Raw genomic sequence first — 22064 nt, forward strand, 5'->3', positions numbered from 1 at the left:
ACATAATTATTATATTAACTATCTAGTTTAGACGGAAATCATCTACTCCTAGTTTTTCATTAGTTTAATTTACAAAACTTAACCATAGATAAGCGTTATTGATTTTTATATTTTTTAATCATAATTTATTATTTTTATCGTTATCTATCTTTAATGAGATTTTTGTTAAGTTAAGTCCAATATTATACTAATTTATAAATGCTAACACTACTTTACTAAAATTATTATTACTATTATTGTCATTTATAATTACTATTATAATATTCTTATTATCAAAATTGATGGTTTCCAACTACTCATACAAATATTATTGAGTCCCAAAAATACTATTAACATTTATGTAATTATAAACTGTTGATTCTACGTACAAGTCAAGGTATTCAATAAGTTTCTATGTGACTTTCAAGATTTATCGATAATATTAATCTCACTACTTTTATAGTATTGGATTGTGTATGTGTTCATACTTTTTAGATTATTTATTCTTAAATCTTTATAAGCTAAAGTTATTGGTGTAACCTACAATTTTTACTTCGTTACATAAACAAACAATCAATCAAATAATTTATTTATTTTTTAATTATTGATAGTTAGTGATTAATTAAGATTTATCTCACAACCCAACCCAGTTCTAAACTAATCTAGTTCTATAACTAGCACTGGCTATTTCTATCTTTTCCCATATAAGATCTAATAGTGAACTCTGATACCAACACTGTAGCGCCCCCAAGCTAGCACCTGACTAATCCGAGAGATTAACTAAATAAGAGGCACTAAAATCTAACTGATGCTTTCATGTTGTTCTACAACCTTATCCCTTAAACCATATCTAACCCATTATAATGAATCTCCTAGACCATCCTCTCCATCTTCCAAACCTTCAGATTCATCTTCATTGACTTTACATTACAAACCCTAATTCACTGATTCAATCATCAAACTACCACAACTTCCATCAATCATCAAATAATAGCAAAACCCATCTTCTAACTTCTCCTTGTTCACCCTTAATCGAATTCTCGAATTCAACTTCAGAAACCCCAAGTCTCAGATCATCTCCAAAAAGATTTCAGAACTTCAATTCAACCACAACCCTTATTTTCTTCATCTAACATCAACTCGATTCATCTCTCAAATCACCTAAGAACTCGAAATCATTCTACCAATTCATCCTTTACCCACAGAAACCCTAACTTATAACTCTATTCCTCCTTCGAGTCTGAATCAACAACAAACCATGACAACATCACTATCATCTAACCTCAATCTCCTCCAGCTTTACATCAACTCAGAATCATGAATTGATTCTCGAAATCGTTAACTGAAGAAGAAACAGGGAAAAAGAAAGAGAAAGAGAAAGAAGAATGAAGAAGAGAAAGAAAAAAATGAGAGTTAATCCTCTCGGTTGGTGAAGATAAGGCCGACCACAATGTTAAAGGAACCCAAGAATCTAATAAGGGAAAGCCACAACGTGTCCTTGTTGCATCAAAAGTGTTTTTTTCGTAAATGACAATTTTACCCTTCATATTGTCTTGATGTTTTCTTCTTCATACGATATCTGATTCACACGTTCGAGTAGTCCATTCTGCGTAACTTTCGAGATCTATCTAACGATACTAGTTTCTTATCAAAATAGTGGTTAGATTAATTTATAATAATTAAGTTGTAACAACACTAAAATCTCATTTTAGCTTTGGATCCGAACTCAACCCATTTGAGTGGGAAGTTAGAACTGGATAGTGTGTGCTAGATCCTAATATAAGGTGTGTATAGCAGTGGTGAGTGCCCCTAAATTTTTAGAATGAGTGTTTTTAATTAAATAGGGTATCCCTTAATAGTGTTAGGGTGGTTGGTTAGTAAAAGCAATAGAAATCTCTAGAATCATTAACATGGTTGACACGTGACTGGGCATGCAGCAACTATGGGCATATTTTTATCTTTGTTTCCCGAAACAAGTTTGAACAGAAGACAAACTTTTCATCGTTTTCTTTGCCCACTATCTTCTTCCTCCTCCCTTTGTAATTATCGCTTCACCACCGCCGCAAGCAAGGGAAGAAATCTTGTCTCAAATTTGTGGTCAAGTCTCCATATTTTGGCTAGAGATTGGACTGTGCACAGGTAGGGGGTTTTCTCTCAATTTTTCACTTGATGTTTTCTTTCCTTATTATTTCTTTACCTTCAAAATTTGCCACTGATAGCTATTTGAGTTCAGTGTCTACTTTAATTCGGTGTTCTGTTATTGCAAATACATTTTTCTTAAGTAATACGATTCATGCAAATTTTGATTGATGATTTGGATTATTTTCTTTACCATGAACTCGATGAATTTTTCCCATATACCTTCTTCAAGTACCCATGTTTTTGGTTTCCTTGAACTGTGTTTAATTTTGAACACGGTTTGAAATCCATCAATTTTACTTAGTTAACTCTTAAAGCTTGAATAAATGGTTTTCTGAAGACTAAAAATGTTTCTACAGACACCCAAATTTTATTTTTCCATCCTAATCAAGTCTTATACTATTCTTTTAAACTAGCCATTGTCTGTTTGCTAAAATTACCCAATGAACAGCATCTTCGAAATGCGGCTTGAGTTCATAAACAGATTTATTTTGGTTTCCTGATTTATATCTAAATTCGATGTTGGCCGGCGGTAAATGATCTACGACTAAAAATGTTAGTTATAATCGTAGCCTTTTTAAATTTCCATCTTAGAAATGCCACTTTGTTTATAATGGTGCATGTACCCAAGGATACAATGGCTTTGACATTGAATTTCATAATTGTTTTATATGTTTTATCCTTGCATTTAGTAAGCAGCTGACCAACCCTTGTCCTATTGCGTTTTATTTTATAAGAAAACTTAACTACATGTCTATAGTTGATCCATTGATTTTCCAAATTGGGTCTCATCTTTCTGCTCATTTGGTATTTTTTTCCAACTAACTGATCACTAGTGGTTTCCCTATTTTCTACCCACTCATACTAGATGTTTTGCTTATTTCTACTTTTCCCTATGAAAGGTTAATTTTTATTAAGTTCTGAAATGTGAAATTGTTTTTATATTTGAGGACTTACAGCAAGTGTTTAACTCCTTGTTTTTCATACCTATGACATAATTACTCAACGTTTTCAGTATTTTGAATTGTTTTCATTGACCATGGATTCTATATCGTGTTTCGTGGTAAGTGATTCTTACTCTCATACAGTTCATGTGTTCAGTAAAATACGATTTACTAATCATGTGATTGCTGCCAATGCATTTGCACAAGATGTAGTTAAGAATTTGTGAGATTTCCATAACATTGTGCTTCGTGGATGTTTTCTTTGTGACAACATATTTGGAAACTAGATGACTCTACTTTAGGAACGTCGGGCCTAAGTGGCACCCCACCACCTCGGTGGCAACCCGGAAGATCGTTGCGACAACGATGGCTGGTAACCATAACTACCCTGACGGTGACACTGGCCATGAATAGTAGAGTAAATTTATTTATGGTTCTGAATCTTGTTTAAACAGTATTTGCGTAAGTATTCTTTTCTCTACTTAATCATTGTTGTTGCTCCTTGCTTACAGATTTATATTTCATGCTCAACTTGGTTAGTTTGATTTACCTTTTGATTGCTTTACAATCGGCACATTATTTTGTAACCCCTACTGGGCATTCACTCACCCCGTTTTGTTTTGTTTTTCCCCCCCCACGGAGTACGGAAAGAAGTTGCGGTAGTAAGTCGGGCAGAGCTTACGGAAGGCTTTATCGTTTGGAAAGTTAGTATTTTCTAAGCTTATGATATTGTATATCACGGGGGTATCTGGGTAGTTTCAGTTCGCTTGATTTGATCCCATGTTATTTCTGTTGCACTTTGATGTTATATATATGTTGGCTTCTACCGGATCTTTAATATGTTTTAAATTGAAAACTTGTCAGTTTCGTGTATAATGGGTCTGGTCTCGGGCTATACGGACTAGTTTCTGAATTCATTTTGCTGCCTAGATGTTCTTGGCTTTTGGCTTTACGGACTACATTCTCTACCATTGTTCTTTTTGGCATTTGTTTAATCTAAGATAGGATTTGTACAATGAATTTCTAAGTGTAATTAATAGCTACTTATATTCATTTTCCTGTGAAATCATTATTTGCTACGTACATGTACCCAGTATATAGCTTGTATAAATCTATTCATCTCTTGTGAATCCAAACATGTATTTTGTCTCATCCTTGCAATGAATTCATTATGTTCATATTAGACACTCTTTGAACTGTTTTAGGCGTAAACGTATATACATGCGTCTGGATTGAGTGGGTGTTTTATGTTTACACCATGGGAATGCTCCTTCACTGTTCTTTAATCTTTAATATCTTTTTTTTATGGCATTACATACTACTTTGATTTGTTAAAATAAAACTCTTGCTCACATAAGTAAATGGGCTGGTGACGTTTTTGATTTTTTTTTGAGCACTTGAACTTTTAACTTACATTTCCGTGAGTATAAAACATGATGATTTTATTGCATTTTAATTTTTCTATTACAAAATAACAAAAAAATGGGTTCTGTTCTGTCTTCGTGCATATTTGAATTTTATAAATTGCGAGTCTCGATTCTCTTTGTTGCTAGATTTCAGTCGGATCCCGATTCGACGGGAGTCAAAATCTTCTGTCCGTTATATAAGTTCTATATTAACTAATTGTGTCATTATCGTCTTAATCGTATCTTGATCATCGCTAGACCAGTCAAATAGCGTTGACAGCTAGAGGGTCCTTACAATATTCATCTTCACCATAACTAGTTCAAATGACTCAAAAGAACTAGTTAGAGAGTTTTTCAATTGCTTAGATTTCATATAAGTATACAGGACAAAATCAAAGCAAAAACGGTTTTGATTCACTCGAATCGATTCATGAACATAATAGCCACGGTTTGCAAATTGCATTCCTTAATATATAAATGTTTTAGTTCATGAACAAACCAATTTTAGAAAGTAACACACTTAAGTATGCATGCGGGTATGCGTACTTAAGTAACCAGATTTGAGTTTGTTTTGGTTTTCAAACTCAGCAGAAATTCATGGACGTGAACTTTCCGCCAGTATGCGTACGCGTACGGGTACGCATACTTAGGTAACCGGATTGAGTTGATTTTGATTTCCAAACTCAACAGAAATTCACGGTCGTGAATTTCCGCCAGTATGCGTACAGGTACACATACTTACCCAGTCTCCATCAACCATTTAGTACACACACAAGTATGCATACATTTGGTTCCTGGTTTTGGACTTATACACTAATGTGCAAACACACTATATGCTTATATCCAAAGATGGTTACATATTATAAACTCTCATTTCAATCATTGAAACATTCTTAGAGGATGTTATATAGAGGTTATTCACACACTATTTTTCATCAAAGCGATTTTCAAAAGATTGAAACAATCAACATGACTTTCGTCACTTGTAAAGATGAACTTGGCCAAAGCGAAAGATTACTAACACATATTTCGAAAAATAGATAAGCGAGATAAACTCAGCTCGAAATATCAAATGTGTGTAATCGAAGTCTATATAACAATACGACTTTTGTCTCAAGATAGGAGATAGAGTAGATAGACTTTTGAGTGATAGATAAGTTCAAGTCTCCACATACCTTTTAGTCGATGAAGTTCCAAAAGTTCCTTGAGTAGTTCTTTGTCTTTGTATGATGAACGCCGTGGAGTCTAGAGCTCAACTACACTTTTTATCCTAGTCCGGGACTTAGTTATAAGTAGACTAGAAATCAAGATTTATAGTTTTGGCAACTAAACTTGACAAACAAGCTTGAGATAGCAACGCTTGCGAGTTCGACCGAGTAGTGCTCTAACAACTATCATATTTCTGGTGGTTACAACAGATATATCATATGTTTTCATAGGTTAAACTCTTAACTCTTTGTGTTCTCACTGGATAAAAGAAGAGTAAACTATTTTGAGAATTGCAACATTGATCTTCCCACTGTTACACTTTTGTGAATATATTGCATGGGACTCCGTAAGATGTTCTTAGTAATCAACTTTTCACCTTAAATGCGTACGTCAGGGAATAAGTTTGAGAATTTTAATCTTTACGCCCGTACATGGCTAAAGAAGATATAATTCTTATGTTTAGTCTATCACATAAAGTGTCCTCTTTGTTCGTAACTGGCCTAGAGAATAATTTTTGTTGATGATTATTTTTCTCTGAAAAATCTTATGTCTTGGTGCCTCTAACATTAAGATCGTTATTTTTAACTTCTTTGTTCGTAACTGGCGAGAAGAGAGCAAAATATTGGGATTCAAATCTACTTTGTTCGTAACTTGCGAGTAAATTTGTTAATATCCACGAAAATCCTTCTTTTGTAATTAGAGAAAGGTTGTTGATGTTGTTCTTTCGGAAATGACATCAAATGGTGGAGAGTTCATTTTGAACTTGTGATTAATTGTCATATATTTGTGGGGAGGGTTACTGTGAAATTGTAGGAGATACTTGTACATATATATCTCCTTGATGAAGACACTGAGTTTACATGGTGAAATAGTCTAAATAAAATCTAGTATGCATTCTCTAGTCCTGGTATTCTTTTATTTAATTCATTATGATCCCTGTCTTTTGTCTTTGCCAATTTCGTTGACAAAAAGGGTGGAATTATTAAGTAGTATGTTACTACAACATATGGCTTTTCGGAGCATTATGTAAGAGGTAATAAATTATAATATATATATTTTAGCTATTATGCAAAAGAAGTAAGTACTAATTGAGGGAGAGAACATATCACCGTACTATAGATTCAAAGTTGTAGTGCAATTGAACTTTGAAGAAGGTAACAATTTTGTGTTTTTGTATAACATCCATTTAGTAAAGTGAATTATTTCATTCTAAAAAGTTCTAATGAGTATTCTCATAAGTTGTTATCGCTACGGATCTTCAACAACAAAGGTGCTGAAACGAACACATGCAGAACCATAAAAGAAACTTGAAGAACGAAGAATTCAGAACGATGTTGAAGAACTAAGAAAATCAAGCATGATGGATATTGAGCTTAAAAATCGTCTATCCATACATATTGATAGTTTTATCATTAAAATTAACAAAGGGGGAGATTATAAGAGCACTGATCGGTCGAACTCGTAAGTTTTGTTGTCTCGAGCTTTTTGTCAATGTTAGATGCACAAAATTGTATCTTGATTTCTAGTCCACTAAAGTCAAGTCTCGGACTAGGTTTAGAGTTTGGTAGTTGAGTATCAGACATCAATGGATAACCCTCGATTGAAGATTGAAGATCAAACGGAAACATCTGAAGAACTTCATCAACAAGAGGTATGTGAAGACTGAACCATTCTTTTTACTTACGTGAATTACCATTCTCGTATGACTTCTAGTAATATTAATATTGCATATAAGAAATTTCGAGTCAAGCTATTGTCTTGTTGAACATCTCAAAATATGATATAAGCAATGAGTATCATAGATCCATAACAATTTTAGTTCGAAGCAGTTTATTGTTCAAGAACTATGTTTATGTCATATGGATCATTTGGAAATTGCCCAGTGATATTTGAGAATGTTTCAAAATATCAAAAGATAGTTTCAAGAACATAATGAAATGTGGACTCAGGGTAGTTACACGTACCTGGTACGCATACCATGAATATATGAGGTTCCGGAATATTGGTAGGTACACGTACCTAGTACGGATACCTTAAATATTATGGATTCGTGAATGAATATAGTACACATACCTAGTACGCATACCGCAAAGGATCTAAGCTCGTGAGCAACCAAGCGGTATGCGTACTGTTGGTTGAATTCGCGAACTGGTCATAGGTATGCGTACTGTTTCGCATACCTACCTAGTATGAATCATGCAGATGCTTATACACTATTTTCCAAAACCTGTTTAGCATTACTACGACTCTCGTAAACACCTCTAAGATATCATCAATCACCAAAGCACTTTGTGTTTTGCATGATGATTCAAAGCTTAAGTGTTTAAATGAACATGATATAATTTGAAAGGCATATTTTCCAAGAACTATTATTATACACGGTTTCGGTACCCAGACCATAATGTATATTCTTCTATGTGATTTCAAGACATATTTCTCACATGCTTAATATGGACTCCTAACTAGGATTTCATCTAAACGGAGAAGTTGCTTGGTTGAGTCTCAAGTTATTTTAGCTTGAATTCTAATCAACCCCCAGTCTTGAAAATCTTAAATAAAGAGACTCAAACAACCAGTAAATTCAATCCCTGATACTTTTATGTCCTAGTTGTTTGATAGAGTCGTCCGTTATGAACCTAGGTTTTCTCTGTGAAACATAATTAGGTTATGACTCAAAGACTTCAGTTAGGGATTCGTGAAGCTAGGTACGACTATCTTTACCTTGGTAGTTCGTGTGTCCTGATCTTGTTCATTCTATTGTAGAGGTTTTAATAATATCTTCCAGGAACGAGATAAATAGAAACTGCAAAGTTTTCTTCATTTCAAACTTTGTGATTTCTCAAGATAAACATCTAAAACTCTTCTTAATTGATCGGTTTAAGGTTGTCTTGATAGGTGGTTAATAATCCAAGATTCTCAGCTAATCGAGTGTAACTGTTCCGGATTTGTGAGGTTTGCTAGATTTGTCTATTGCAAACAGATTTCCAAGCCTTGACTATTCAATATAAAAGAAAAATGAATAGACCTACATGTTAGAGACAAATTGGTATCAAATTCCTTCACTTAGGCTGAAGTAATTCTTAGGGCGTAAAGGACGTCAAATAAGGGAATCAATTGCGTAGAGACTTGCGAGGTTCAAGATATGTAAGGAGCATGACTGCGGCTAAATTGCTTGGAGGGTGAACTCGGTCTCAGCTACATTATAGTGCGAAGTCTGATAGTAGGCTAGTGTCTTTAATAGATTAATACAATTCGGTATTCAAATCTGAACGAGGTCCGAGATTTTTGTGCAGGTGCAGTTTTCCTTGTTAATAAAACTTTTTGTGTCTTGTTTGTTTTCCTTTTCCGCGTTATATTATTGTTTATCTTTATACCAGGAATTACACAAGTAGTACGTAATCAATTCTGGTAGATAAGTCCATATTAATTGTGATCAATTAAGAAACTTATAGAATTTGTATCTTGAAAGATAGATAACTAGTTTCATACTTAGCAGATTCAGATTTAATTATTTGGATACGATTAGATTGATCTTGAGTATTGATTTTTGAGTTTGCCCAAGTACTCTCCTAAACAATCAGGTTCACGGACTCAATTGTCTAGACTTTCTGATTGTGAAGATATAGAGATATAAAATCCATATATATTGTCCATACAGGCTGCCGAACAAAAAAAGTTGGTGGTGTACTTGATGCCATTTCCTTTTCAGTCTTATAGATATACTCTATGGAAACATGTCATTAACCAAATTCACGTTTAGTTATATGGTATTATTCTGGAAAAGGTCCCAAACATAACCCAACTATCCAACCAGATCATCACCTTGTTACCCCATATAACATTCCACAATGTGCAATGTTAAGACCCCGCAAATTTCTCTTTCAAACCCAAAAAATTGTTATAGTTTTTTCCTTTGAAACTCTAACCCCCTTATTGGTAGAATTAACACATACTTTCCAAGCTAGTTTTGTAAGTAACATTGGATAAAAAACCTCGAGATTCTTAAAGGTTAACCCTGCAAGTTCCTTTGGTTTACATAAGCTTTCCCAAGCTATAAAAGTCAATGTTTTTTTCCCTTATGACGCACCAAGAGCTTTTTTGTTGTTGTTTCGTTGTAATTAGAGCATGTTTAAAAACCATAACCTGAAGTAGTTTTCAAAAGTTTGAAACACAGTTTTGTTCTTTTGCTTCATAAGATTTTTTTTTTCCACGTATAATGTTGAAATTTGGTTCCCAAACTAGCTTTTGACCTTTTTTGATTTAGTTAACTCAAAATGTTACTTCTCATACATCATAATCCAATATTTATCTGACATGAATCAAAAATTACCCAATTACTAAAACTTTCCTAGTGATCCAAAATTTACATCACCATCTCATAATTATGTTTTGCGACTCAAAATGTGACGTCACATTTCTTCACTCTTTGTAAATTAGAAATACTGACCCCGCTTTCTCAGAGATAAAGCGTACGAATCCGATAAATCCAACGACAATTTCTTCACTCTTTGAGTCCCATTTGCTCTCCCATTTTTTCTCTTTGAACCAAAGAAGAAAAAAAAACTACTTTCTTCCAAAACTCAAATCCTTGATCCGTCCGGTTTTGGTTTGATTTTTCAGATATACCGGACGGATCGAGTTTGTTTTATTGTATATATTAAATTTCCAATAAAAAAAATTGTTTCTAAACAATTTTTATGGTTTTTTAATCGGTCTGATGGTTTCACAAAATTATCAGGACCTGTTTTCATATTTTCTAATTAGTTTTTTTTGGTGGATTTGGATTTGCATTGCTCTGGAAGAAAACGATCTACTTCGTCAAATATGGAGATCGTTTCTAAAGAAATTAATTTGGGTATATCACTTCCCTTTTATGGAAGCATCTGATATCTTTGATGATCAAGAAACAAAATGGTTTAAAACCATTATAAGGATTTCCAATCCTTCAAAGGGCTACAGAAGTTTAATAGGATTTTCATATCCCGTTTCTTTAAGTTTCGATCGTAAATCTTATATCACCTGTATTGTCCTGTTTATTGATGTAATTGATCAATGTAATCCTTCAAACCTCAATTTTAATGAGGTATTCTAGTAAATACTCCCTCCGTCCCTAATAAGATGACCTACTTGGTTTTAAACTTTGTCCCATAAATAGATGACCTATTTCACTAATCAAGAGGTATTTCTAAAACTACCATTTTAATTGATTATTTTTTCTATAAGAAATATGTATAATTTGATAGTCATGTTTATATTCGTTGCGTAGGTGTTTTAAAATGCTTTTCAACGGTATAAAGTTTATAAAAAACCGTGGTATAGTTTAAGAGATAAATCGTTTTTAAATTTTACTAATTATTGCCCATAAGGATATAATTGTAAAAAATAGTTAAATATACTTCATTTTCCTCATTGCCTTAAAATTTGTACAAACTACAACTAGATCATCTTATTAGAGACGAAGGGATTAAAATTTAGGAGTTTCATGAAGCCCCCTTTTCCATAAAAAATAAATAAATCCAACGACAATGATTATTTTGTTTCATATACGTTTGCTAATCCTCCGTTGTGACTGTGTTGTTCATGGGAGGGGGTTGCGCCTGCACCGGGCAATGTGCCCTGAACACCGTCAACTTTTCTCTAAACAGTAAAAGGCCCACAACACAAGCCCAAGGCTCAATATGTCCCTCTCATTAATTAGCGATGGAAACATACAACAACAGATACATGACCTTTCCCCTTTTCTTTAATAAAAGCCTTTAATTAATTCCTATCCTGTCCCCATCCCTTCTTTCAGTTTTTTCCCCAATTTCATCTTGTTTTTCTTTTTTCCAAATTCCTTTCTCGATCGAAAAGAAAAATCGTCTCCCACGATTTCATATCTAGGGTTTTCCATTACAACTACAGTCAAGACCTCCCTTGAAGATTCGGGGAGGAACAAGTAAAAGATTATCACTATGGCAGCAACAACAGCAGACGGTGATTCTAGCGTTGTTGATGTTGGTGAAGTTACTGTTCATATTCGATGTTCTAATGGTACAAAATTCGATGTTAAAACCAGTCTTCAGTCTCTGGTTTCTTCGTTCAAAGCCGTTTTAGCTCAAAATTGCGATGTTCCAGTTGAACAACAACGTTTGATTTACAAAGGACGGATCTTAAAAGATGATCAAACCCTAGATAGCTATGGTATGTTTCTGAATATTCATCTACGAATTTATGAAAATCTTGTTTAGATAATTTCTAGTTTGTTTATTTGATTATGGATTTGGCTTTATTTGATTCCCCAATTTCTGCAGCATAATTTTTAATTCCTATTAGGGTTATATTTGTTTAGTTTGAGAAATCTGTCTGCCTTTAAATCGTACATGTTGAATCGGTTTGAGAGTTCTAAAGCGAGGGAGAGATCGATTTGAGTAGATGTGTAAGAGAGAAACATCTGAGTATGTTATTACCGGTTTGCATCAGCCCTAGGCAAAACAAAGGGGATGAGATTTGACATGCTAGGTCTACTTGCCTACACAATTCCACGTGCATGATCCTATTCCCCCCGACCTGCCCACCGGTGCAAGTGGGGAGAGTAGCATGATTGATCTTTCATATATGCACTCTCTCTCTCTCTCTCTCTATATATATATATATCAGTATTATGGTTTGGTAATAAGTCTCTCTCTATATATCAGTATTATGGTTTGGTATAAGTTGAAGTACACTGGATTTGGATGTTCATTTGTTAATGTATCTCTGTATTTTCCCGAACAAAAGAAGGGTACGACCTATACAAATCCTCCACTGAATTTTTCTCCCCACTTTTTGCAGGTTTGCAAGCCGAGCACACTGTTCATATGGTTCGTGGTTTACCAGGTACTTCTACTAACAGTGCTGGGGGAGCTACTCCCGCAGTTGCAAACACCACGCCTGGTGTCCCTAGGGGTATTGGCTCCAATGAAGGTGGAGGCCTTGGAGGAGCATCGCTGTTTCCTGGATTTGGTGGTCTAAGTGGCTTAGGTGGTACTGGTGGTTTGTTCGGAGCCGAAATCCCTAACCTTGAGCAAATGCAGCAACAGATAACGCAGAATCCTAACATGATGAGGGATATCATGAACATGCCTGCTATGCAGAACATAATGAACAACCCTGACCTCATGCGCAATTTGATAATGGGCAATCCTCAAATGCGTGACATCATTGATAGGAATCCAGACCTTGCACACATACTTAATGATCCCAATACTCTTCGTCAGACTTTGGAAGCGGCAAGAAACCCTGAGCTCATGCGGGAGATGATGAGGAACACTGACAGGGCAATGAGCAATATCGAAGCTTCTCCTGAAGGATTCAACATGCTCAGGCGCATGTATGAAAATGTTCAGGAGCCATTTCTGAACGCAACAACAATGGCTGGAGACGCCAACGCAGGGTCAAACCCGTTCGCTGCCTCATTGGGGAACCAAGGTGGGGGCCGGGCAGCCAACCCTTCAACAACTGGTTCTGAAACAGCTACTGGTTCTCCTGCACCCAATACTAACCCTCTTCCTAACCCATGGAGCAACACTGGTAGGCTCTCATTGTTTATGTTTTTTCTTTCAGGGGTCTGTCTGATCTAAACATAATTTTGTTTCTTCTTTTCATTTACCTTTCCTATAGGAAAAAAATTCATTTGCAGTCCATTTGCATTTTGACCAATAAACCCATTATATCAATCTATTCATTGTGTTAAGTCAGCTGTGGGGAAATCAACTATTTATTTATAATTTTATGGATTTTCGAAGATTGTCTCAAGGATAAATGAATTCAGCTGCAGGGGGTGTGCCAACAAACACTACAGCAAGGTCAAATCCTGCTGGGGATGCCAGGACACCAAATATTGCTGGCTTAGGTGGGCTTGGACTACCTCCAGATATGGAACGGATGCTTAGTGGCGCACAAGATCCTTCCCAAATGAATCAACTTCTGCAGAATCCAGCTGTTGGCCAGATAATGCAAAGCATTCTCTCAAACCCTCAGTACATGAACCAGGTATTAGTTTCCCATCAAATATGCCAGGCAGGTTGTGATTGATCTATTATTGAACATGTAACTTTTTCTCATATTTTAACGCTAACTTTTGCTTGTTAGGTGTTGGGACTCAATCCCCAACTGCGAGGCCTGCTTGATTCCAGTCCTCAGTTGCGAGAAATGATGCAGAATCCAGAATTTCTTCGCCAGCTAACCTCTCCCGAGACAATGCAGGTAGTATCTCTTAAGATAACAAACTACTTCGTCCTTTTTTTTTTTTTTTTTTTTTTTTTTTCACTACAGTATATGTCGGCCTGCATGTAGCCATCGGGAACAACAGATTGATAGCTCTTTATCTTTTCTTCGGGTTTTTCAATTATCGGAAAAGTAATCAATGCTTGCTTGATTAGTTCAAGTGGGTTGATTTTTTTTATTGGGTGATATATTCTGTTTTATCTTCACCACCGGGCAAGTTGGATAACAGATGACCCTATTCCTATCCAGCCAATTTATATATTTCATTTCCTGCAGCAAATGATGGCTTTACAACAATCGCTTCTTCAAAACCGGCAACAACCAAACCAGTAAGTCAGTCCTGTTTGTTACGCATTATTTATTTGGAATTTGCACCTCACTTGATGTTGATTTGTTTATCTGTCAGTCATTTTCCTGCACATGTTACAAATTTGTTGTACTATGATTTTACCTAGCTTTTTTATGTAAACATAATGCATTTTGCATCACCTTTTCTAAAACAAACCTGGATTCTTTTCGTTTGTCTCAAATTAGGTAAGAATGTATTTTCGTGCTTTGATCAAGGGATACTTAGGTAGGCGGTTAACCATGTTTTTGATCTTGCTCATGGATCTTTTCAAGAGCTTGCCAAATGTATGATATTTGTAAACAGTTGACTTATATTTTCAAAGATATACTTGGTGAGGGCTGTTAATAATCTGAAAAACCAGCAAAGAATGAAAGAGAAATCCATGTGTTGTCTTTTTTGCACCGCCCAGTCGCCCACTGAGTAAAAACGTTGAGAATCAAAAGGATGGCCACTAGCACAATGTCTATGTAATCAGTGAGGCAGAATGGTATAACCTTTGGGAACACTCTTTTTGACCTTTTATGCCAGCCGTATCTTCGTAATGTCAGGCATGCAGCAGATATCCTCGATATAATGCACAGTTTGGTTTATAGTCTTGCATTTTTTTCCTTATTTTTTTGCTACTAAAACACAATACTTGTATGATTAAATTTTGTTGTGTTCCTCATATTCTGTTAATGTCCTCTTGCAGGGATGGTCAGGCTGGTGGTGCTCCAGGTATCTTCTCGTTTCTAATGTTGCCTACCTTTTGCTTTATTTGGGAAACAATGAGTCTGACAATCACCACTTGCTTCCCCCTTCCCCTTTTATTCTTCACATACACCACTAAAAGTTACTGGGATAGGCATGTGACAATGGTGCAATGTGCCTCGCTAAAAACCCGTGGTTGTATGTGACAAAATATAGATAGGCATGCAGACCTGTTGTCTGAGTTTTGTCAGTTTATTTTGGAGAGGTTCAGGATGGACCAAGCACATTTGGACCCAAGATTGTAGTCACAGCAGAGCACCCAGCAAGGAGACTAGCTTAGCCCTCTCAAAACTATAGGAAAATTTGATGCATTGTAACATGGAAAAGAAACTTGGTTGCCAGGAGATCGAACATGGGTAGTATTCATGTTGCATGAGGTGATTCATTAGTCAAGTTGTCCATTTCAAGATTTGAAATTCACGATGTAGCAATATAGAAGGAATCCAGACCTGCTGTTTTTTTTGTCAGTTTATTTTGGGGAGGTTCAGGGTGGTTAACCCTTCGGCTATACACCCAGCTCATTTGGACCCAAGTTGTAGTAACATACGAGGACCCAGCAAGGACTAGCTTAATTCACTTAAAACTTTAGCAATATTGATGCACTGTAACATGAAAAAGAAAACTTAGTTGCCAAGTGAGGTTGTATCCATGTTGCATGAGATGGTTCATCAGGTCAAAACCATTTCGAGATTTAATATTTTTAAATTTGTGATATAGAAATTTTGAGTAAAACTTGTGCAAGATGTTATCGTGTCTTTTAAAATGAAAAGTAAATGTTATCCCATTTCCCTGCCCATCTTCCCTGATGATTCTTGACATCTTGCCTTTCGATTTCTTTACGCTTTTCTATCCTTGGTTATGCATTGGAGTTCACTTGAAATGCATTTCCTGTAACAGGAATGGGGTTGGAGTCATTGATGAACATGTTTGGCGGACTTGGTGCTGGTGGCTTGGCTGTTCCATCTGATGGTTTGTTTCTCTCTTTTTTGTTTTCTCCTTGTTTCTTTTGTGTCTTCTAAAATGAACACTAATTTATTTTGCTTCCCTTCTCTATATTTTGTTACAGTGCCACCGGAACAATTCTATGCCACACAGTTGTCGCAGCTTCAAGAAATGGGTTTCTTTGACACCCAGGAGAATATAAGAGCACTAACTGCCACCGGTGGAAATGTACATGCTGCAGTGGAGAGACTCTTGGGGAACCCTGGTCAGTAAAATTTTTATGCTTCTCCACCCATTTATATCGTGTTGCTCGTGCAAGCGTGTAAAGATAAGTTGGTCCGTAAAAAGTGGCATGAGGCGGCAAAGGCATTCACAGCACATCAAGGTTACCATTTTTGGCATAAATAAGTATGCATCGTGATAGTAAGAGTTGCAAACTTCCTGATGTATGCTTTGAATTTGTTGGTCATCCCCTATCTGTTTTTCTCTCTCTTTTGAGAAGCACAAATTTTAAGATCTTTGGTAATGTACATACAAGCTTCTAAGGGTTTGTTTTGTATTTTGATAGATTTGGAACCACATGGTGTTTATGCCCACTCGATCTCTTGTTTCCTTTTCTTTTGTTTCTGCTTCATGTTTTTGGACCTCCTTGACCTGTGAATTTAAGCACTTCGCATCGATCAAAATGGTTAAATACTGCTTTAAGGTTGTGCCTTTGGATTCACATAACTTCAAAGCATACCTCTACAGGACTGGAGCTTTGAAAGCAGCAGATAAGGTAGGATATTACCAGATCATTTGTTACACTGTTTGCCTAGGCACACAGATAAGTTGCTACAATCGAAACTCGCCAGCTTTTTTCTATAGGCTGTTTACGAGGGGTCTAAGAAGTTGTAGAATTTTATTTCTGCCATGGTGATGAGGTAGTTTTATTTTGCAAAGAAAGAAGAAAAGAATTCGAAACAGCACGAAACAGGTTTTGGAGGCGTGGGGTGTCTGTTGGCTGCAAATTAAGATGGCCCGAACCATTAATCTATGGTGACCTTTCACAGTGCTTCTTGGTCATATGCTATCATGTATGTATGGATGGACATGACACTCATTGCTCTTTTTCTGTGTACCTTATTTAGTTAGTTTCACACATTTCTAGGAGATCTCTGAAAGGTCCAGTTTCTAGTCCAAGCACACGTCTCAAGGATCTGACTTCATGTGGCAGAATATTAATGGACCACGTAATTGTCTGTCAGAAGAGTGGTGGTAAAAGAAGGTTTAGAAAAACACAAAGAAGATAAGGAGCCTGTGAATTGAATGACGTTCTCAAAAATCATCTCTTTTATGATTTGCATCTTCGGGAAGCCATATAAATTTGTTGGCGTGGGACCCTATCCTTTCAACCATTCACTAATCCTTATCAGGTAGTGGATTTGGTTTTAGCCGCGAGAAATTGAAATTCGAGAAACTTAAATAGGTCCTTTCTCGTGGTGTTATCATCGATCAATTGGCTGCAAATTATCTGTTGTGCTTGGGTGCTTATTCTTACACGTTTATAGCATAAAGTTGATCGATTCAATTTTGTTGCGCAGGTAGTAATAGTAGCATTTTAGAAAAAAAAGAAGTGAAGAAGAGAAACTCTTCGCTAATTAAACACATACGTCTCTTAAAATATCATAGCCGTGCAAGAGCTAGCGGTGACCAGTTTACGTTTCACTCATGCATGGCGATAGTATATTTTTCCTAGCATATTTCCTACAGTATATGCTAGTAATTTTGTTCGATTATAACGTGGTTACATATGCAACAAGGATATTCAGAGATTTTCTACGTATTTGAATTGCCATAAAGTTAACACACCGAGTACTATCACATCCTAAATTTCCACAAGTAGATTTATCTCGTTTGCTACTCTTTGTCTTCATCTTGACTTGAGCCAACGACCAACTAAATCAAAGGGTATGGGTAAAAGTTTTCCGGTAGAAATGGAGAGTTTGAGTAAGGGTGATTGATTCGGTAGAAGGTATTCAGTTGTGGATTTGGAGAGACTGCAGTTCTGTACCTCCACACGACCCCCAAACACATCTATCAAATGTTGTGTAATACAAATTTAGTAACGTAACAACTAACAAGGAATAGTAATAGGTACTACTTGACCAGTTAGATGCTTCTGATTAACCCTCTTTACAAGAATGCGCAAAACAAGGTGTAGTTATCTATTTGTTTTGCCGTGGTCGTTTGTCTTTTTACCTTTAATAGAAGTCTAATTTTAGAAAAAAGAAAAGAAAATTGGATATGCATTACTGCTGGGATTACCCAAACCGGCCAAACACACTTTGTACTACACAAGTTTTTGTTGGGCGATGAAAAACATTGACCGGAATTAAATTTAAATTCCACTACTACTAGTATCGTGTGACCAAGATTGGCCAGCGGCCAAGCAGTCAACGTAAATTTGTACCGACTGTATGGAATGTGTCATATTTTAATTCGTAAAAGAACGAGAAATTAATAAGGTGGCGATAATTTGATGAGAAATTGTTATTATCTGTTTGGATGGATAAATAATGTAGAGAAGAGTTAAATAAGTGAAAACAGTTGAGGCGTGTGTCTTATAAATAAACGATAATCATCTGAAAAAAGAGGTGGCATAGATTTCAACAACTCTCCTCTTCTTATCCCTCTCTCTCGTTAACGAAACAACTCAAAGATCTCCAATGGATCCTTACAAGGTAAAACCCTAAATTTGCAATTCTATTCTTTAAATTTCAATTTCCATTCTTGAGTTTTCGATTGAGTTTGGTTCATGGGTTTAATCTATTTTCCTTGGGTTTATCCTATATTTGATAGAACCATCAATTTTTTTTTTAAAGGTTTTCAATCTTGGTTATGTGATTTTTGTTGTTGTTGAATTCTGATGCAGTTTCGTCCGTCAAGTGCTCATAATTCTCCATTTTTCACAACAAATTCCGGTGCTCCTGTTTATAACAACAATTCATCACTCACTGTTGGAACTAGAGGTATGTATTAATCTTGTATTTCAATTTTACTATTCCATCTCATATGGCTATATTCTTTTTGTTAGTTTATTTAGTGCCATCATAATAAAACAGTAGTTTCCCATGTTTTTGGGTTTCCTTTAGTTTTTTTTGTATATTGTTTGTTTAAGGTATCTATATTTTCTTTTAATTTTTTGATTTTGTTTGTTAATTAATTTTAGTAACTTTTTGACTTTGTCTAATCTATATCTATGCCACTGTTTAACATACTAATGGATGTAATGATGTGATGCCTTTTAAGCGATTTGGGTTTCCATTAGAAAGAACTACAATTTTTTCCCCAGGGTCAATGCTACTCTTTTCTTTTTTTTATTAGTTGTTCTAAAACTATGTTAGTAGAACAGTGGAATGCTTTACTGATTGTTTAATATGCTTTTTGCGACGAGAAAGGAAACTTATATATGTAGTAGTTAAATCATTGGCTCGAATTAGTTAGTGTTTCATAATATATATTGATTCTATTTTTTTGACAGGTCCAATTCTCCTTGAAGATTATCATTTGGTTGAAAAGCTTGCTAATTTTGACCGTGAGCGTATTCCAGAGCGTGTTGTACATGCTAGAGGAGCTAGTGCCAAGGGTTTCTTTGAGGTTACCCATGATATTTCTAACCTCACCTGTGCTGATTTCCTTCGAGCCCCAGGAGTTCAAACCCCTGTCATCGTTCGTTTCTCCACTGTTATCCATGAGCGTGGAAGCCCTGAAACCCTGAGAGACCCTCGAGGTTTTGCAGTGAAATTTTACACCAGAGAGGTAATCCGACTGGTCATCCTACTTCATACTCTTGGGTGAATGTGCATCATGTTGGTTGTTGTGTCAGCTATTCGTTATTATGATTTTCTCTCTTATACCTTCTCTTATTCATTTCAGGGTAACTGGGATCTAGTGGGTAACAATTTCCCTGTATTCTTCATTCGAGATGGAATGAAATTCCCCGACATGGTCCATGCTCTCAAACCCAACCCAAAGTCCCACATTCAGGAGAACTGGAGGATCATGGACTTTTTCTCTCACCACCCAGAGAGCTTGAATATGTTTGCCTTCCTCTTTGACGACATCGGTGTTCCACAGGATTACAGGCACATGGATGGGTCTGGTGTCAACACCTATATGCTCGTCAACAAGACTGGCAAAGCACACTATGTGAAGTTCCACTGGAAACCAACCTGTGGTGTCAAGAGTTTGCTTGAGGATGAAGCCATCAAGGTTGGTGGGGCTAACCACAGCCATGCTACCCAGGATCTCTATGACTCTATCAAGGTTGGGAACTATCCCGAATGGAAACTTTTCATCCAGACAATTGACCCTGATCACGAGGACAGGTTTGATTTTGATCCACTTGATGTGACAAAGATCTGGCCAGAGGACATCCTACCCCTTCAGCCAGTGGGTCGGATGGTCCTCAACAAGAATGTTGACAATTTCTTTGCAGAGAATGAGCAGCTTGCTTTTTGCCCTGCCATTATAGTCCCTGGTATCTACTACTCAGATGATAAGCTGCTTCAGACCAGGATCTTCTCATACTCAGATACTCAGAGACACCGTCTCGGGCCGAATTATCTCCAGCTTCCAGTCAATGCTCCAAAGAATGCTCACCACAACAATCACCATGAAGGTTTAATGAATTTCATGCACAGGGATGAAGAGGTATTGTGCTTTTTTCCTCTAAGATGCAATTTTAGATGTTTAGTTCATATCAATGGCATAAGATATCGAAATACATTCTGTCCTGCTTTGTGCTATTGGGTTACGCGATTATTATTTCTCTTTGTGCTTCTCTGTTATCTCCCTAATCTTATTGTTGTTTCTAGGTCAATTACTTCCCCTCGAGATTTGACCCTGTTCGCCATGCCGAAACGTACCCCATCCCACCAGCTATCTGCAACGGGAAACGTGATAGGGTATGGTTTTACCACTAACCATATTTTTGTAGCTATTGATTTTCTAGTGTCCCAAAACATTACTCGAGGTTAAGCTGTTTCTTTTTTCTTTTGATGGGACACAGTGCATTATCGGGAAGGAGAACAACTTCAAACAGCCTGGTGAGAGATACCGTTCGATGACACCAGACAGGTATGTGTTCTCATGTCATTCCTTCCACATAAGTGTGTATTGTTGTGTTTTATTTAGATTAATTCTGATGTCCTATGTTGTTAATTTGTAATGTTTCAGGCAAGAGAGATTTCTCTGCCGATTTGTTGATGCCTTGTCAGATCCAAGGGTCACCCACGAAATCCGCAGCATCTGGATCTCATACTGGACTCAGGTAACATTTAAACATCTGGTACTTTTATTTTTATTATCAAGGTATGTTTCAATGCATTATATTACAGAGGATTATTTGTAGCAATGTACTGATGCATTATATTACAGAGGAGAGGATTAACATTTAAACATCTGCTGTTTGTCACTTAACAGGCTGACAGATCTTTCGGTCAGAAGCTTGCATCTCGTCTTAACGTGAGACCAAGCTTTTGAGGCTGATGATGGGACGGACGTCTGAGAGAGAGCGAGTGAATTGTAGAAAATGGAGCCTGGTCTCGAGTCTCAGAAATGATGAAAAACCAAATTCATAAATATGTTACGTGTACTTTTTCTGTAAAACAAAAAACATCTCAAGTCCTTGACTCTACTAATGATGATGAGATTATTATGGAACAAGTCATGTAATAATAATAGTACCAATAAGTTGCAGTTTGATGCTTGCAAATTAAAATAGATTTAGTTTATTCTGAAACCTCATCTCTTACTGTTTGTTTTCTTATTTCTTGCAATAGACACGTTCAAAGTTTGGCTGCAGCTTGGGTTCCACCGAAAGTTAAAAGTAGATATTACAGACATATGTTTCTTAATATTCTCACAACTCTTCTTTCATAATGCACTAGGAATTCAGTAACCCTTGAACCTTGTGTTGAAGATTGTAGCGTTAGATGAGGATGGATAGATTTCCTCCTCTATAGAAAAAAAGCATATGAAATGGATTTGTGAGCATAATGGAGTACTACGTAATCATATTGAAGAACTGAGATCTTCACAAAGCCGGAAAAATGA

General features: G+C 36.1%; 2 protein-coding genes and 1 long non-coding RNA gene across 4 annotated transcripts; all 3 read left to right on the forward strand.

Annotated features, from left to right (window-relative positions):
* Positions 1-1977: 1977 nt before the first annotated feature.
* On the forward strand, positions 1978-3975 carry LOC113298503. Its single transcript, XR_003334205.1, has 2 exons — positions 1978-2118; positions 3365-3975. It is a non-coding gene; the product is annotated as an uncharacterized LOC113298503 (long non-coding RNA).
* Positions 3976-11434: 7459 nt separating this feature from the next.
* On the forward strand, positions 11435-16580 carry LOC113298509 (ubiquitin domain-containing protein DSK2b-like). Of its 2 annotated transcripts, none has more exons than XM_026547284.1 (8): positions 11435-11860; positions 12491-13228; positions 13476-13690; positions 13790-13903; positions 14201-14253; positions 14965-14990; positions 15921-15992; positions 16090-16561. In XM_026547284.1, the coding sequence occupies exons 1-8, from the start codon at positions 11632-11634 to the stop codon at positions 16236-16238; spliced, it is 1596 nt and encodes a 531-aa protein (XP_026403069.1). In that variant the 5' UTR covers positions 11435-11631; the 3' UTR covers positions 16239-16561. The 2 variants fall into 2 exon arrangements, with proteins under 2 accessions (XP_026403069.1, XP_026403063.1); XM_026547278.1 differs by having other exon boundaries at positions 11439-11860; positions 13470-13690; positions 16090-16580.
* Positions 16581-18529: 1949 nt separating this feature from the next.
* LOC113298523 (catalase-2) lies at positions 18530-21750 on the forward strand. Its single transcript, XM_026547292.1, has 8 exons — positions 18530-18688; positions 18880-18976; positions 19489-19766; positions 19884-20660; positions 20825-20914; positions 21019-21086; positions 21186-21279; positions 21432-21750. Exons 1-8 carry the CDS (start codon positions 18674-18676, stop codon positions 21489-21491), a joined length of 1479 nt encoding a protein of 492 aa, XP_026403077.1. The 5' UTR covers positions 18530-18673; the 3' UTR covers positions 21492-21750.
* The last annotated feature ends 314 nt before the right edge of the window (positions 21751-22064 follow it).

This window comes from Papaver somniferum, chromosome 1, assembly GCF_003573695.1.
Source record: "Papaver somniferum cultivar HN1 chromosome 1, ASM357369v1, whole genome shotgun sequence".
Lineage (NCBI taxonomy): Eukaryota > Viridiplantae > Streptophyta > Magnoliopsida > Ranunculales > Papaveraceae > Papaver > Papaver somniferum.